The sequence below is a fragment of the Phyllopteryx taeniolatus genome, chromosome 1, assembly GCF_024500385.1.
Source record: "Phyllopteryx taeniolatus isolate TA_2022b chromosome 1, UOR_Ptae_1.2, whole genome shotgun sequence".
Taxonomy (NCBI): Eukaryota; Metazoa; Chordata; class Actinopteri; order Syngnathiformes; family Syngnathidae; genus Phyllopteryx; species Phyllopteryx taeniolatus.
Genome location: NC_084502.1, coordinates 40,972,154 through 40,990,262, shown reverse-complemented (window position 1 = coordinate 40,990,262; position 18,109 = coordinate 40,972,154). Strand labels below are relative to the sequence as shown.

The 18,109-nt window shown below is 41.3% G+C and overlaps 1 protein-coding gene across 9 annotated transcripts in view; it reads left to right on the top strand.

Annotated features, from left to right (window-relative positions):
* The window catches only part of LOC133488194 (ankyrin repeat and SAM domain-containing protein 1A-like), a 100,742-nt gene that overhangs the window by 79,895 nt on the left and 2,738 nt on the right, over positions 1-18,109 (top strand). For 7 of the 9 annotated variants that reach the window (XM_061795806.1, XM_061795813.1, XM_061795799.1 and 4 more), the window contains 10 exons: positions 5,044-5,216; positions 9,784-9,882; positions 10,011-10,157; positions 10,251-10,358; positions 11,870-12,040; positions 12,120-12,257; positions 12,343-12,414; positions 12,537-12,623; positions 13,129-13,266; positions 17,542-17,724. In XM_061795806.1, the coding sequence (XP_061651790.1) occupies positions 5,044-5,216; positions 9,784-9,882; positions 10,011-10,157; positions 10,251-10,358; positions 11,870-12,040; positions 12,120-12,257; positions 12,343-12,414; positions 12,537-12,623; positions 13,129-13,266; positions 17,542-17,724 (1,316 nt within the window). The remainder of the gene's footprint in view (positions 1-5,043; positions 5,217-9,783; positions 9,883-10,010; positions 10,158-10,250; positions 10,359-11,869; positions 12,041-12,119; positions 12,258-12,342; positions 12,415-12,536; positions 12,624-13,128; positions 13,267-17,541; positions 17,725-18,109) is intronic. The other 2 variants (XM_061795830.1, XM_061795846.1) reach the window with 1 other exon arrangement.

The window sequence follows — 18,109 nt, the reverse complement described above, 5'->3', positions numbered from 1 at the left end:
TAATGCCTTGTACCACTAAATGTATATTACCTGAAGAATACATAATTGCATAATTAAATTTGATTTTGGTTAATATCAACAAAACAATGGAAAATGGCTAGATATCAGCTCTTAAAATCTCATGAGCTATTTTTCTTGTCATTATATTTGTCCAAACAAATGTACCCTTAGTTGTACCGGGCATTAAAAATGTACAAGAAACTAAAGAAACGAGGGTGGTCTATTTTTTTTATTTATGTTAATTTATTGTATATACTTATAACTGATATAAGCTTTTAGTATGTAGTATTCTTGTAATTGACTCCATTTGATTTGTTCCATTATAAACAATACATTTGCACCCACTCAGTGGCTGCTGTTGCTGTCATTCATTGCGTAGAGAGCTTTTTGCTCCACTTGGAAGGTTAAGTGGGTTACCCATTTGCATTCGGGCGGATTTTTATTTTTCTCCAACTCCCCAATTTCCGGATTTGTCTGCCAACGCGTGCTAATACTGTATATCTACGAGCATCGCTAAGAGCGAGTAGTCGCGGAAAGTTCCAAATGATCCGTCTTGCATTTTGTTTCTTCATGAGGAAGTGGAGGCTGCACTCTGCAGCAGCTCGGCGGCTTGGCATTTGCTCCTCCCGCCAGCTCGCACATGGTCGCGCAGGCACACACTGAGACACATAAAACCCCGTCCACACTTAAAGGCATTTCTCTTGTCGGCAGGTTTTTGTGTACTGGCCTCTATGACACAATTGGAGCGCTGTTGCGTTTTTGTTTTTTGTTTTTAAACTCCGGTACTTTAAAAAAAAAAAAAAACGGTACAGTGCTATTTTTGACATCAAAATACCTCGGTTCAGTACTGGTATCGGTACTTGGTGCAACACTATTTGGGACAATACCCTCCTCTCTGATTGGTCAGTCCTGGTAGGACTGATGTCATGCCTTGACTTGTTTACCACGATAAGCTGAATGAGACCTTGTATTTTGTTAGCATTTTCCCACTGCTGCTGATAAAAAAGAACATTTGATTAGGTCCTGTACCTGTTTGGGAATCTTGTGATTTTACCAATGGTCCAACTAGGCGTGGCTCTCAAGTCTCTTATTTGCCACGTTCATAGCGCCTTGCTCCTCGATACATTGAAAACGACCCTGAAGTTGCTCTCAATGCAAACTAGAACTAGTAGACATTCCAACAGCTTCTTCCCTCTTGCAATCAACTTCTTGAACAGCTAACTTACAATTCCATTACAACAAGCTGGCAATTTTTTGACTTGAGTTCGTTGTCACATTTCTGTATTCTGTATTATGTATTACTCGTGCACTCACTGTAGTTGTCTCGCCGTGCTGCACTATTTGCATATAGTGGCCACTCATGCCAGAGTAGTATCTGCTTCATTTGCACACTGATTGAGGAGTATCTGTAACATTTGCACAACCATTGTCCCAGATTATCGCAGTACTCGTCACTTTAAACCGCATACACTCCTTGAAGTCTCAGTGCCCTTTGCACAATGGTCATTGCACCGGACTATTGCGTCATTAGCCATTCGAACTGAGGACTCTGCATCTTTTTGCACAATTGTTGTTTGTTGTTGTTTTTTGTCAATGTCTTTATGTCTCCAAAGTGTTCTGTAAATTGACTGTCTGTTGTACTAGAGCGGCTCCAACTACCGGAGACAAATTCCTTGTGTGTTTTGGACATACTTGGCAAATAAAGATGATTCTGATTCTCATGCGACATATTAAGCAGCGTCTCAATTGTCTTAAACAAACATCAGTGTGAAATGATCAAGTTTCGAGGAGGTTCCACAGGCTATCTTAAATTGATGGACCTTTCATGTATCCTCCACAGAAGTCTTATAGCGCCTCAACATTAACGTTTTAAAATGGGCTGTAGCAACTGGATTGTAAACGGAGTAGGATTTAAAATGAAATTGTTAATCTTCTGTTTTTGTCATTGCTTGATTATTTTACTTTTAATATACGTATTTTGCTGAGTGTCTATCCTATTTTGGGCGGTATTTAATACTGAAATGACCGAATTAAAGTGGTTTATGGTTACCAAACCAACCACCTACAGTATTACTACAGTCTGTAGTAATTAGGCTGTAATTTTGTCGAATGCATTTGGTCACATTAAGAAAATAAAATTGTTTTGATGGTTTGACACTGTTTTTGCATTCAACGTCAACGAAGCCTAAATGCCGTCTATTGTCATCTTTGGTGGCTGTGTAGTGACATCTTATTTCGAAAAAATATATATATGTTGTAGATGGGTGCTTTGAATAGTAATAAATAAATGGTTAAAAAAAACTCTAAATACACCTCACTCATGTTTAATTTTATAATTAAAATAATTAATTAATATAATTGAAAACTTTGATTGAATGGACATCATCCACGACTTCTCAGCACTCCCGTTTTTAGGACCCATGTTGGAAAAAAGAAATTTGGCAAAATTCCTGCACAAAAAAAAACCAACAAAAAAATCCGACAGCGAAACACAACAGAGGCCTGTACTTTCACTGTGACAACTGACGGTGGTCGGATGTTGTGAAGTTGGCTTCTGCATCTAGTGGTAGACCGACTGAAACTGACTTGTAAGTCAGATATTTGCTAGCAATACAAAGCAAAAAAAATCAACCAAGTGACGGCTTGTATCTTGAAAAACGTTAAGTTAGGGAACTTGTAAGTCAAGGTAGTGCGGTATGCAACTCACATATAGTTTTGTCAGCAGTAAAGTTGGCATTACTTTAGGAAGAGGAAAGCAACCGCTAACTTGCTTAGCACGAGGTGAGAGTGGAGGATGCCCAAACGATACGGAAATGTTTGTCCTGTTTCAGCTGTAGCTGATTTACAGTACATGTCCAGTACCTGTGGAACGGTGGGCGACTGATTAGCACATCCGCCTCACAGTTCTGGGGACTGGGGTTCAAATCCCGGCCCCGCCTGTGTGGAGTTTGCATGTTCTCCCTGTGCGTGAGTTGGTTTTCTCTGGGCACTCCGGTTTCCTCCCACATCCCAAAAACATGCGTGGTAGGTTGATTGAAGACTCTAAATTGTGGGTGCGAATGGTTGTTTGTTTCTATGTGCCCTACGATTGGCTGGTGTCCAGTTCAGGTTGTACCCCGCCTCCCGCCTGAAGATAGCTGGGATAGGCTCCAGCAGCCTGCAACCCCAATGAAGATAAGCAGTGAAGAAAATGGATGGATGGATGTCCAGTACCTCACTGTTGCCTCTTGAGTAACAAAAAGGCATTACAAGACAAACTAAAGTAGCTCAAGTAGACTAAGATGATTACAACTACACCATACACATTATCTCTTTGCACGGTTTGCTAATTTATTGTTACTCTTAAGAAGCCAGTCAAATGTTATAGGTGATAAAGTGTAAACCTGTATTAGTCTGTGGATAATTAATAGAAAATAGCTCATGAGGTTCATTTTCTCTGTATTACATGGCAGTAAATCATGTTTGTGTGTCTTTTTGTGAGTTAATCTGGGAAATGATGGTGCCTCGGGACTGGCAATACATCTGCCCTTCAGGTTTTACTTCTTTATTGAAATTATCCCCTGGTTTACAGATTTGTCAGGTCTGTCACAGCCCAATTTTATTTTACTGAACAAAACAATAAAATTCACTATTCTCCAGCCTAGTATGGCATTCTACCCCTCGTGTTTGTTATGCCATGTACAAGCAGTGAGCTGTTTAAATATTAAGCGTTACATATGTCAGGGGGTGAGCTCATCTTTCTTTGTAGGCTCGATGATGAGATGAGAGCACTGCAGTCAATCAGTCGGCGCCACATCACTAGCAGTCTCTCTCTCACACCTTTTAAGTTGCTCTCTTCACTCTACTGTGTGCTCAGGGTGTTTATCCGAGTACTCACATATTCACCAAAATCAGACCAGAAGAGACTCTCTGCTTGATTTTGGCCAGGTTTGCGCCCTTTCGGTTTTGTCTGGGGAACTGTGGTGTTTGATTGGCCCCATGGCCTGGTAACTGATTTCTGTCGGGATTGAAAAGGGTTGTGGTAGGCGGGGAAATAGCCCAGATCAAGAGGAGTTCAACCCTAATAATGATGAGGGTTGCCAGGGTTTGTAAATGAGGCTGTTGCCCCCATTGACAAAAAGTCATCTCCTGCAGGCTTTAAGAAAGGGGAGGGGCGGGGAGGTGGGAAGAGCAACATTCAAGACTGAGTGAGAGTGAGAAAGAGAGGGAGAGAGAGAGAGAGAGAGTAGGTAATGAGGGAAAGGAGACATTGCAGGCAGCCGCCATGAAAAAATACAGACACTACTTCAACATCAGTACCAGTAGCTCTGGGAAGAGACGACAGGAATCTTGTAGAAATTAGCTGGAAGACATTCTCGTATGAGAGTGGATTCTTCTTTCCTGCTTTTACTGATTTGCAAGTGGCTGGCTGGACCTTTGACTGGATTTGTCTTGTTTGTTTCTGAGCTTTTGCATTGATGGATTTATTTGATGACTTATAAGTATTATCATGAGCGGGCTTGGTTTTGTACAAGAATGAATGACAAATTTAAGCCTTAAATTTGGCTTTATATGTTTAATACTTAAGGTAACCAAAATGTAAAACTATTCACGGGAGAATGACTGGCGTATTCTAATCATGTAAGGCTAATATGTCTTAATCTGTCCAGCCTCCCTATTTACTATATGATATCCGTGAGCGACTGGTTTTCGGCAAGGCAGGGTGGATCTTTGTCAATCATGAATGAGCGTTGTTGCTCACATGCTGTCTCTTGCTCCTGAACTTTTCCTACTGCTGAACCAAAAACATAGTGGAAGAACTTTTTGCAAATTTTCCTGATTCTGTATCATAGCAAAGACTAAATTAAATGGTTGTCAACCAGCTCTCATCAATTTCCCAATCATCTTTGCTCCTAAGAAGGGGAACACTTCCGTCCGCCTTTGGAGACTGTGGTTCGGCTCCCGCTGCCCCGCAGATGACACTGTCTCTTACACCATCCTGTTGCCAGTGTGCTCGGCACTGCTGGGCAAGGATAATGTGGTTATGTCACATCTCATCCTCAGCGTGCCGCTGTTACCGGCTGAATGGTTTCTCGCTCCTGAAGCGTGTTCCACTGTCGACAGGTGCCTCTGTTCGATTGCTGCAGCAGCCTGTTGGAGACTGGCTGGAGCTGGTGGGGTTGCCGCAGTACGAAAGCAAGCTGCTCCTCAACGGTTTTGATGACCTTCACTACATGGTGAGTGCCTGTTCTTCTTTTATATTCTCATGACTTAATGATGTCTTCAACTTGGTTGCTCTCTTCTCATTTTATTTTTTATTTGGCCTGTACCATGTCAACTCAGAGACATTCCTATTAAGTTACTTAAAGTTCAAACCGAAACCCTGTTACAATGCTGCCTTCTGGATCATAATCCATCATCATAGCGCATTATCATGTTGTCTGTTATCACAGACTTGATGAAATATGTGACTCCAAGAGTAGGATTCTGTTAGTTCCCAAAGCACAGTGACAGCGAGAGAATGAGTAACAGGTCAACTGGCAGACAGAGCATCAAAAACATCAAGCGCTGGCATCTTTGTGTTACCTGTGGATCTGCCATGGATCATTTTGATTAAAACACGATATCACCAGAATAGTTTTGTCTTACAGTACCTCAGCACAAATTGTCTGTGATTCTGCTGCCTTAACATGTTTCTTCTTTCAGTCTTAAAATAAGTCTTGTGAGTGAGCTTATACAAAATAATAACTGACACACTATGTCTGATATAATCATAGATCAAAAAGCCAAATGACCAAATAATTGTATTTAGTACATATTGCAGCTATTGTTGCATATGCATTTTTAGTATGCTTGCATACTGTATATTTAGATATGTAATAGTATACTATAACAGTAGTTATATAACAGTAGTTGTTAGGCTTCGGAAAGGATGATGGTTACGTGTTCTTCTTGTCTACTTTAAGTCTGATGTGTACTTTTAGATTTGCATTCATTTCGTATTAATCCTTTTTCCTGTTTAACTGAGTTTAGTTGTCCTCCCTTTGATGTCACCAACAGCCTTATGGAACTGAAGTGATATGTCAAAGTTACTCTTAAGGTTTAGTATTTTCATGCTCTTCAGCACGAATTATGAATTTTAGAACTGGTGGATTGTTTAGGCTTTCGAGAGGAAGCTGAAATAATCAAGAGCTATACTTTCTTAAATTGTCTAATTGTGGTTTAATGATTTGAATGAACACATTTTTTGTTTTGTTGGCCTTCTTATCAGATGTTATTTTTGCTCAGATAACAATTACCATGCAAGATGAGGGGAACAAATGAAAGCGCACTACAGGAAGTTGAAAACATTGAAAGCTTGGAAGAAGAATTTTAAGAAAAAGTGGCTAGGGCCCATAATAAGGGGAGATAGGTAATGTTGTACAATCATTAAAGGAAAGCTGGAAGGGAAACAGGGAAGAGGAAGAAGAGCTACTGCTGGGAACCCTCAGGGGAGGAAGACTATACGACGAACTGAAAAGGATGACAGAAGAGAGAGAGCGATGGAGGATGGCAGAAGGAGGACCTGCCCATTACGGCAGAGCATTGAACAACAACAATTACCAATATGTACTGTAGCTAATATACACTATACGAGTAAACATAGTCTGAAGAACCTGAAACACCTGATTGTTTGCTGCAAAGAGGAGGACATTTCTCTTCTCAAAAGTGCTTTGCTCCAAGTGGAGAAATGTTGCCTAGTACTGATACTATGGCCGCCTCTAAAATGATCTCTTCAGGGGCAGTCTACTGATGTCTCTTTTTTTTTTTTTTTTTTGGTACATCGAAACCACACCCATAGCTGCTCCCTCAATCTCTTCAAAGGATGCTGATTGGTCAGATCACAAGGACTCACTTGAATGATCCTAAAAATCCCTAAAATGTTCTACAATGGTTTAGGAACAGGCTGTTTTCTCTGGTAAGTGTACAGCAAGGTCCCTAGTTAGTGTTTACATTTTCATCCAGTTAGGTCAAACCACAACCTCTTAGCCCATAATAGCGGTTGTTTTAAAAAAAAAAAATAAATAAAATTCTAAAGCAGGGACACAGTGAAAGGCCTTATTAAAAAGCAATGGCAATCTATTTATTGCCATGTGAGACTAAATGTGCCCATAAATCTTCCCATTAATGTGCCTTTGGCAAAAGGTCCCACTGTACTATCGCATCTACACACATGCAGATTCTATTCTTTGGTTACCAATTTTTTTGGGGGGGGGAAATACCTTATTGCTTGTTTTTAACGCCATGAATTTTAGGAATCTTATGGCTGTTTCAATAATATCTCAGATGTACAGTATCTAGTCTCATTTGTCCTTTCCTGATTTTTACTTCTTCCATTAAATAAATGTTAAGTAGCTTGCAGAGAGTCATTCCTACATAAACCTGACGGCAATCCCCGGCCCCGCCTGTGTGGAGTTTGCATGTTCTCCCCGTGCCTGCGTGGGTTTTCTCCGGGCACTCAGGTTTCCTCCCACATCCCAAAAACATGCATTAATTGGAGACTCTAAATTGCCCATAGGCATGACTGTGAGTGCGAATGGTTGTTTGTTTGTATGTGCCCTGCGATTGGCAGGCAACCAGTTCAGGGTGTACCCCGCCTCCTGCCCGATGACAGCTGGGATAGGCTCCAGCACGCCCGCGACCCTAGTGAGGAGAAGCGGCTCAGAAAATGGATGGATGGATAAAGCAATTCTGCAAGGAAGAGTGGGCCAAAATATTTCCACAGAAATGTGAAAGACACATTACCAGTTACAGAAAACGTTTCATTTCAGCTGTTGCTGCTGAGGAGGGCCTAACCAGTTGTTAGGTTTAGGGGTCCATTACTTTTTCACACAGGGCCAGGTAATTCTTTTCCGTAATAAATGAAACGACCCTTTAAAAACATCATTTGAAGTTCACTTGGGTTATATTTGTCTGATATTTACATTTGTTTGATTATCTTAAACATTAAAATGGGGAAACTATGCAAAAAGAAAATAATTTGAGGAGGCGGCCAATACTTTTTCACGGCACTGTAGTTAGATAGATAGATAGATTGATTGTTTGTTAATTATAAAGGAGTTTGACTGACAAATTGGAAATTGTTGGACCCATAAGTTATTTCAATATCATGTCACCATTCCAACATGCAAAATAGCTTTTTACTTAAAATTCCCTATTGAGTCCTTTACATAAGTGTACTTGTTTTTAATTAATTATTTATAACTTTTAGTGGTCATTAAAACATATATAAACTAAAACATTATATTTAAATATATACATATAATATATATTTATAAAAATAAAATAAATAAAAAAATAAACTGACAAAATGCACAGAAAACACGAGAGAAAAATGAAACTGGGGTTAAAAGTGTGGAGTCAACCTGAACTAAATTCAACCCCATGTATCAGTGAATCTCCAGTGGGACAGTAATGCAATCCGTGCTCAGTGAAAGTGCTATTATCTATCGATCTCCCCAAAGTATTTCAACCCCCAGCCAATACAGATGCAATCAGCGCTTTGCCCTGGTGAGAAAATGGGCTTCACATTGTCAGTTTAGCTGTGTCTTCTGAAAGCACAAAAGATGCCTTGCGATGTCTTCTGGTCTTCCAACTCCATGGGAAAGTTTATCTTTAAAGTTTAAAGGGCACAATCACAAGATGATCACCCATCTTCCCTGAACAACATGAATGTGGCTAACCTGAAGGTTTTTCTTAAAAGCATGAGCAACTTTACCTCACATTAAATCCCAATATAATTTGATTGTGGCATCTGTAGCTCCTTACGCGGCCTAACCAGAACTGTTGCGTATTGTACTGTAGTCTACAAGCTCAGAACTACTCACTTCTAAGAATTGTGATGAGTCCTTAGTTTATTCCATCTGGCTTGCTGTATGTTTGATGTTTGTCAAGACTCTTAAATATCTGTTTTGATTGACCCCACACAGTCATCAACACCAATTGACACACGAGCATTCTCTTTCTCATTGATTGATCGCTCCTTTTTGTGCTATCCATCAATGTGGTGCACGATCTCAAAGGTTATAGTGTGTACAACCAGAGATGACTCACTTTTCACACTGTCAGCCTCTCCCCGCACACAAATGTGTCATTTAAGGTTCTATTGATGCAGCTCCCCATCTTATAGCCGGTGGGTCAGGTCCCAGAGAGGAGTTTGAAGAGCTTGCTCAGGAAGGAATTGAATTTTTTTTTCTGCAAGAGTAGCATTTAGTTGTGATCAATACTAACCCTGCAGTGCCAGCTCTTGTTGTGCTTGGCCTAAAATAAGCAATGTTTTAATTTACAGTACTATATTTACGTCTCTGACTGGATGCTGTAAACCATTTTCCGTATAACTTACTAAAACTCAACACAAACATCTGTATTGCGCATTGTTTTTGTATACTTATGTGCATGTTTGTAGCATCAACTAAGTATCATTCATAGATGGGAAATTCACAAAACTTAATGGAAAACAATTCAAAGTGTTGTTTTGGTTATAAAAAACAAAAAAATCTATCCGCCGACAGCAACACCCTCATGCTTTCCCTGACAGAGAAGAGCCATTTGCGTGATTCAATTTTGGCAAATGCACCTCAGGCATCATCTGATGATACAATATATGCAAATATTTCATTTTACTTTGCTTTTGCAGTCAGCATTGTTCGATTCATCACGTTGATCCCTCTAGCATTTTGTGCATTTTGTGGTGTCTATGCTAAGACATAAAACATAGTACAGTCCTCCTTTTAACATCCTGCTTTTCTTTGTGTGGCATTACAGGGGAGCAATGTAATGGAGGAGCAGGACTTGCGAGAGATTGGGATCATAGACCCAGGCCACAGAAAGAAGATCTTGCATGCCGCACGTTCCCTACCCAAGGTACAAAGCACAGATACCAATTCTGAACTTTGCATCGATGAACCACATTCAGTTTCCTGCACCGACATCAGCGCTAACCCTCCTCCAGTCATTTTTGTGGCTATGATGGAATGATTTGCTTCTTGCAGGTGAAAGCACTGGGCTGCGATGGCAGCAGTTCCCTCTCTTCCTGGCTGGAGAATTTGGGCCTGAATGAGTACCTCCAGAACTTCCTGGCCAGCGGTTACCGCTCTCTGGACTGTGTCAAGAACCTTTGGGAACTGGAGATTGTCAATGTGAGTAACAATGACATACCTGGACTGTGAGTAGTGTAAGTGAAAATTGCGTTTTCTGATTCTGCATGGTCTTTTCTGCTCTCTTTTATCCAGGTCCTTAAGATCACTCTGCTTGGTCACAGGAAGCGCATTATTGCATCATTATCAGAGAGGCCTTATGAAGAGCCTCCGATCAAGCCACCTCGGTTGTCTCAGATCAGGGTGATTGCAACCTTCTATTTAATAGAGGAATTGAATTATTTTAGTTCAGCCATGCTTGGCTGGTTTGATTGAGGTAGTTGAAATGCTATTACAAACCCCAATTCCTATGAAGTTGGTACGTTGTGCAAAATGTAGATAAAAACAGAATACAATGAATTGCAAGTTCTATTCAACCTATATTCAATTGAATGCACTACAAAGTCAAGATATTCAATGTTCAAACTGATGAACTTCATCGTTTTTTTGGGGGGGGGATTTGCAAATATTCTCTCATTCTGAATGTGATGCCTGCAACATGTTCCCAAAAAGCTGGGGATAGGGGCATGTTTACTACCGTGTTACATCACCTTTTCTTTTAACAACACTCAAAAAGCCTTTGGGAACTGAGGTCACTAATTGTTGAAACTTTGTAGGTGGAATTCTTTCCCATTCTTGCTTGATGTACAAGTTCAGTTGCTCAACAGTCCCAGGTCGCCGTTGTCATATTTTGCGCTTCATAATGTGCCACATGTTTTCATTGGAGAGAAAGGTCTGGACTGCAGGCAAGCCAATCTAGTACTCGCACTCTTTTACTGAAAAGCCACGCTGTTGTAACACATGCAGAATGTGGCTTGGCATTGTCTTACTGAAAAAAGCAGGAATGTCCCTGAAAAAGACATTGCTTGGATGGCTGCATATGTTGCTCCAAAATCTGTATGTAACTTTCAGCATTAATGGGTGTGAAAGTTACCCATGCCACGGACACTAACACACCCACATACCATCACAGATGCTGGCTTTTGAACTTTGCGCTTATAACAACTCAGATTGTCCTTTTCCTGTTTGGCCCGGAGGACACGATGTCCATGATTTCCAAAAACTATTTGAAATGTCCACTTGTCAGACCACAGCACACTTTTACACTTTGTGTCAGTCTATCTAAGATGAGCACGGGCCCACAGAAGCTGGCGGCATTTCTGGGTGTTGTTGATAAATGGCTTTCGCTTTGCATGGTAGAATTTTAACTTGCATTTGTAAATGTAGCGACGAACTGTGTTAACTGAAGTGTTCCTAAGTGGCCTTGCCGCTGATGCGCAAAGATTTCTCCAGATTCTCTGAATTTGTTGATATTGACTGTAGATGATGAAATTCCTGAATTCCTTGCAATTGTACTGCCTCACAGTTCTGTGGACCGGGTTTCAAATCCCGGCCCAGCCTGTGTGGAGTTTGCACGTTCTCCTTGTGCCTGTGTGGGATTTCTCCAGGTACTCCGGTTTCCTCCCACATCCCAAAAACATGCATGGTAGGTTAATTGAAGTCTCTAAATTGCCCCTAGGTGTGAATGTCTTATACCCAAGCATGACACTTACCGGTTTCCAATTAACCTGTTCACCTGTGGAATGTTCCAAACAGGTGTTTTTTGTTTTAGCATTCCTCAACTTTTCCCAGGCTTTTGTTGATCCTGTTCCAGCTTTTTTGGAATGTGTTTCAGGCATCAAATTCATCAACAAACTATATCTGATTGTCTGCAGTGCCAAGACCTCCCAGCATCACATTCCTCATTGTCACTTGGTCAGATGGAATCCGCCACAAGTCAATCCATGGATCCGCTGCTTCCAGGCGGGGAAGCAGTGAGGAAGAAAGTGCCAGATAATGACTATGACATCACCCAAAGACATCGCAATGAACGCCGCAGATCCCATGTGCGTTTATCCACATCTTTCTTCTCCAGTAGGCTCTCTAGTAAGAAGCACCTGCTAAAGTCTTGTTGTATTTCTCCAGGAGCAGCATGAGGAGCGCCACCGGGAATCCCGTCTGATTCTTCGGCCACCTAGTCTGGCAGCTCCATATGCTCCGGTCCAGAACTGGCATCACCAGCCTGAGAAGCTCATCTTTGAATCCTGTGCTTATGAAGCCAGTGTGAGCTATTGTCTCTGTTAACAAAGCTGCTTGCGTTGAGTTTTTGGTGAATGCATCAAACCACAGTTGGCGTATTTCTTTACAGTACCTGGGTTCTATGCTTATCAAGGAGCTACGGGGCACTGAGTCCACCCAGGATGCCTGTGCCAAAATGCGGGTCAGTACCAATTTTGTATTGTAATCTTGGTGCAAAAAGCAACATGCGCTCCATTTTAGCACAGCAGTATGACTTGCCTTAATGTCCTTATTACTGTATGTTTTTTTTGTTATTTTTTCCAGAGGTCAACAGAACAAATGAGAAAAGTCCCGACGATTGTCCTCTCCATCACATACAAGGGTGTGAAGTTCATTGATGCAGCCAACAAGGTCAGTTGTGCTAATTAGTTATGCTGAAAAGTCACTTTTAAGCTTGAGTCAATGTTGTGCTTTTGGTGCGTATCTGTGGCTTTCAGTGCTTTGTTGAATAGAAATAGGTCTACTACTGACACCTACTGGTGTAGGGTTACTTCTCATGCTAGTGCCAAAACTACTCGTTAACCGACCATTGGCTGGAGCCTTTGTAATATGTTCAAGCTGTAATGAAACTTTCTGGCCTAAACACACGCAACTTGATTAAAAAGAGTGATGACCCTTTTATGCCGCTTTTACTGTATTTTCTGCCTTTCTGCCTGCCCCAAAAGATGGCTTTTTTTTTCTTGAATTATAAATGTGCTGTGCAAGTTTGTCAGTGTTCTCTGAGCCTTTTTGTTCCACTTGCAGCTGCTGTGTGACAATTTCATTATTACATAATGGAACTAGAATATGAAACTCAGAAGTCGTTTCAGAGTTTGATATTTCATGATCGTCTGACCTCTTTCTCGTCTTTTTGCAGAATATCATCGCCGAGCATGAGATCCGTAACATTTCATGTGCAGCCCAGGACCCAGAAGACTTGTGCACATTTGCCTACATTACCAAGGACTTGCAGACGAACCACCATTACTGTCACGTGTTCAGCACTGTGGACGTGGTAATGACACTCATTCTCCTTGTGCATGTAAATCCCCCCCCGACACAATAATGCATGTATTTTATGTCATGGGTGTTCATAGCCTGAACAAGGCTTTGAAACTATTGACGTGTTGAAAACAACTCAAACGATATGAATACTTAGATTGCAATTATTGTGACCAAAATGATCACATTCATCAGTATTATCACGATACTGCCAAAAGGCTTGTAGACTGTGGTTGTGTTTTTCTTCTTGGATCCATCTTCTATAATGTTTCCGTGCAGGTATTAGAATTTTTTATTTATTCTTATTATTTTTTTTTTAAATATCACTCTTCTCGGTCTCTGGCACTCTCTTCCTCTCTCACCTCTTAAAGAGGTTGCACACATAGTACAACAAATTATGTTTAATACTACAGTAACCATAGTTAACATTTGAAACGTGAATACTATTTATTTGAAATGTTATCATGGTTTATCAGTATACCACAAACAGTTTAATCCCTAGTTTCAAACGTACAACCCCAATTCCAATGAAGTTGGGATGTTGTGTTAAACATAAATAAAAACAGAATACAATGATTTGCAAATCATGTTCAACCTATATTTAATTGAATACACTACAAAGACAAGATATTTAATGTTCAAACTGATAAACTTGATTGTCTTTAGTAAATAATCATTAACTTAGAATTTTATGGCTGCAACACGTTCCAAAAAAGCTGGGACAGATGGCAAAAAAAACTGAGAAAGTTGAGGAATCCTCATCAAACACCTGTTTGGAACATCCCACAGGTGAACAGGCTAATTGGGAACAGGTGGGTGCCATGATTGGGTATAAAAGGAGCTTCCCTGAATTGCGCAGTCATTCACAAGGAAAGATGGGGTGAGGTTCACCTTTTTGTGAACAAGTGCGTGAGAAAATAGTCAAACAGTTTAAGGACAATGTTCCTCAATGTAGAATTGCAAGAAATTTAGGGATTTCATCATCTACGGTCCGTAATATCATCAAAAGGTTCAGAGAATCTGGAGGAATCACTGCATGTAAGTGGCAAGGCCGAAAACCAACATTGAATGCCCGTGACTTTCGATACCTCAGGCGGCATTGCATCAAAAACCAACATCAATGTGTAAAGGATATCACCACATTGGCTCAGGAACACTTCAAAAAACCAATGTGAGTAACTAGAGTTCAGCGCTACATCCGTAAGTGCAACTTGAAACTCTACTATGCAAAGAAAAAGCCATTTATCAACAACACCCAGAAACGCCGCCAGCTTCTCTGGGCCCGAGCTCATCTAAGATGGACTGATGCGAAGTGGAAAAGTGTTCTGTGGTCCAACGAGTCCACATTTCAAATTGTTTTTGGAAATTGTGGACGTCGTGTCCTCCGGGCCAAAGAGGAAAAGAACCATCCGGACTGTTATGGACGCAAAGTTCAAAAGCCAGCATCTGTGATGGTATGGGGCTGGCTGTGTTAGTGCCAATGTTATGGGTAACTTACACATTTGTGAAGGCACCATTAATGCTGAAAGGTACATACAGGTTTTGGAGAAACATATGCTGCCATACAAGCAACGTCTTTTTCATGGACGCCCCTGCTTATTTCAGCAAGAGAATGCCAAACCACATTCTGCACGTGTTACAACAGCGTGGCTTCATAGTAAAAGAGTGCGGGTACTAGACTGGCCTGCCTGCAGTACAGACCTGTCTCCCATTGAAAATGTGTGCCGCATTATGAAGCGTAAAATACGACAACGGAGACCCCGGACTGTTGAACAGCTGATGCTGTACATCAAGCAAGAATGGGAAAGAATTCCACCTACAAAGCTTCAACAATTAGTGTCCTCAGTTCCCAAACGTTTATTGAATGTTGTAGGTAAAGCTCGATTTTAGTTCCTGAAAAGCTCACTGGCAAAGCGGGTTCCACACAAATGGTCTGTGTGGCGAGGTAAGATCATGCAAAGGCGAGGCTATTGAACTGAAATTTCTAATGAACTTTCTGTAGAAATTTGCGAACCCTGAGAACCTTTGTATGTCGTTGCGTGACGTGGGAGTGGACCAATTAATCACGGCTTCAACTTTGCAAGGGTCCATTTTGATTTCACCTGGAGCCAGCACGAAACCCAGAAGAGAAACAGACGCCCTGTGGAACTCACATTTCTCAGCCTTGATATATAGTTTATTCTGCAGTAACCGCTGCAACACAGAGCGGACATGAACAATGTGAGTCTCCTCATCCGAGAGAATATCAAAATATCGTCCAAATATACAAAAGTACACATTCAACATGTCACGCAAGACATCATTAACAAAATTCTGTAAAACAACTGGAGCGTTAGTTAGTCCAAAAGGCATTACCAAATACTCATAATGTCCCGTTGGCGTGTTGAATGCTGTTTTCCATTCATCCCCCTCCCTCATCCTGACTAGATGATACGCATTTCTCAAGTCTAGTTTGGTGAAAACCTTGGCTCCCTCCAGGAACTCAAAGACGGTGGAGATGAGAGGAAGAGTGTACCTGTTTTTCACAGTTATTTCATTGAGACCCCGGTAATCGATACAGGGTCGCAGGGTCTTGTCCTTCTTGTCCACAAAGAAAAATCCTGCTCCCGCGGGGGATGAAGATGGGCGAATGATCCCGGCTGCCAGTGATTCTTCCACATACTCCTTCATAGCCTTGTGTTCCGGCCCTGAAAGAGAGAACAACCTCCCCCTTGGAGGTGTGGTTCCAGGCAGCAAGTCAACTGCACAGTCATAAGGTCTGTGGGGTGGAAGGGATTTGGCTTTGGACTTGGAAAAAACTTCTTTAATGTCATGGTAACAGCTGGGCACTTGAGACAAGTCAGCATCCCCAGAATGGGGTCTGTGGAATATCATTTGAGTTGAGTAAATTTGCATCAGAACCAGAGTTAATAAATACAGATGTATGAATCTCTTGATCTGGAGAGAATAGTGTTACTTTAGGAAGAACCTGGGTAGGGTCTTCCTTAATGATATTTAGACTCACCGCTCCCGTGCCCTTGCTACCGGCACCGGCAACTTTGACGTGACAGTTGCTCACGGAATGACCCAACTGCCCGCAGTAGAAGCACCGCGATTCCATCAGCCGGCGTTGACGTTCCTCAGGGGAGAGACAGAACCAACCCAGTTGCATGGGTTCATCCGTGGTGACGCTAGCCAATGGATTGAGACTGGCAACAGGGGATCTGCCTTGGTTTGGCTGGTCACCGAGGATCGTCCTCCAAGTGCGCGGTGACGCATATGCTGTACTACTGTAACGAGAGGTGTGTACGAGACAGGGGGAAGACAACAACCATAACACACACCCATGACACTGAAAGGTACATACAGGTTTTGGAGAAACATATGCTGCCATTCAAGCAACGTCTTTTTCATGGATGGCCCTGTTATTTCAGCAAGACAATCCCAAACCACGTTCTGCATGTTACAACAGCGTGGCTTCGTAGTAAAAGAGCACCGGTAGTAGACTGGCCTGCCTGCAGTCCAGACCGGTCTCCCATTAAAAATGTGTGGCACATTGTGAAGCGTAAAATACGTCAACGGAGACCCCGGACTGTTGAACATCTGAAGCTGTACATCAAGGAAGAATGAGAAAGAATTCCACCTACAAAGCTTCAACAATTATTATTATTATTATTAATCAGTTTATTTGAAAGGGGACAGTGCCATTTCATAAAACACATGAAGTACACATGGTTAAAAAAGCCAGAATTAGCCAGAAGGCTAGTTTTCATCTGTAGTCCCCTGGCCATGATGTAAAAAAGCAGTAAAATACATCTACAAGACAATATAATGCAGGATACATAATCAAAGACTTACTATACTAATTAGTGTCCTCAGTTCGCAAACGTTTATTGAATGTTGTTAAACGAAAAGGTGATGTAACACAGTGGTAAACACGACCCTGTCCCAGTTTCTTTGGAATCTGTTGCAGCCATAAAATTCTAAGTTAATGATTATTTGCTAAAAACAATGAAGTTTATCAGTTTGAACATTAAATATGTTTTTAGTGTATTCAATTAAATATAGGTCGAACATGATTTGCAAAACATTGTATTCTGTTTTTATTTATGTTTAACACAATGTCCCAACTTCATTGGAATTGGGGTTGTACTTATGTCAGAAGTGAAACATTGTCTTAATGCACGCAAAATGTCTTTTCAATCCAAAATGTTGTCATCAAGACAGTTTAGGCAAAAATGAAAATGTTCTGCCATGTCTCATTGTTACGTTTTATTAACCTGCAAACTTTGTGATCACGCTCCCTTAGAACCTCACCTATGAGATCATACTGACACTCGGTCAAGCATTTGAGGTGGCTTATCAGCTGGCTCTCCAGGCCCAGAGGACCAAACAGCACCAGAACTTACCAATAGGTCCTGCTTCGGAGCTCATCGAGACTAAGTCCAGCCGACCTGTGCCCAAACCACGAGGCAGTGTTCGGAAGTCGGGGGTGAGTTGCTATTTGAGTACAGAAAACATGAAAACACCACTCATGTATGAATGAAAGATTTAAGTGACTCAGGACTCAAGTATTTGACTTCTTCCATTTGTATGAAAATACATTGGAGAGATTTTTAACAGTTGAACAATATTGTGAGATTATTCACGGTTGTTTGGGGTACGGGAGTGGAATGTACATATTCCCTCATATTGCTACTCCTGTTATCCTCACACAAGATGGACTGGAAGAATTTTCAAAGCAAAACACAACATCCAAGATACAGCACCCGAAACTAACATAATCATCATTTGACCATGTCGATGTTGCCTGCAGTTAGCATTACACCATTAGTGAGCGTGTGCTGAATATGGATGCGACAAATACACTTCAGGGA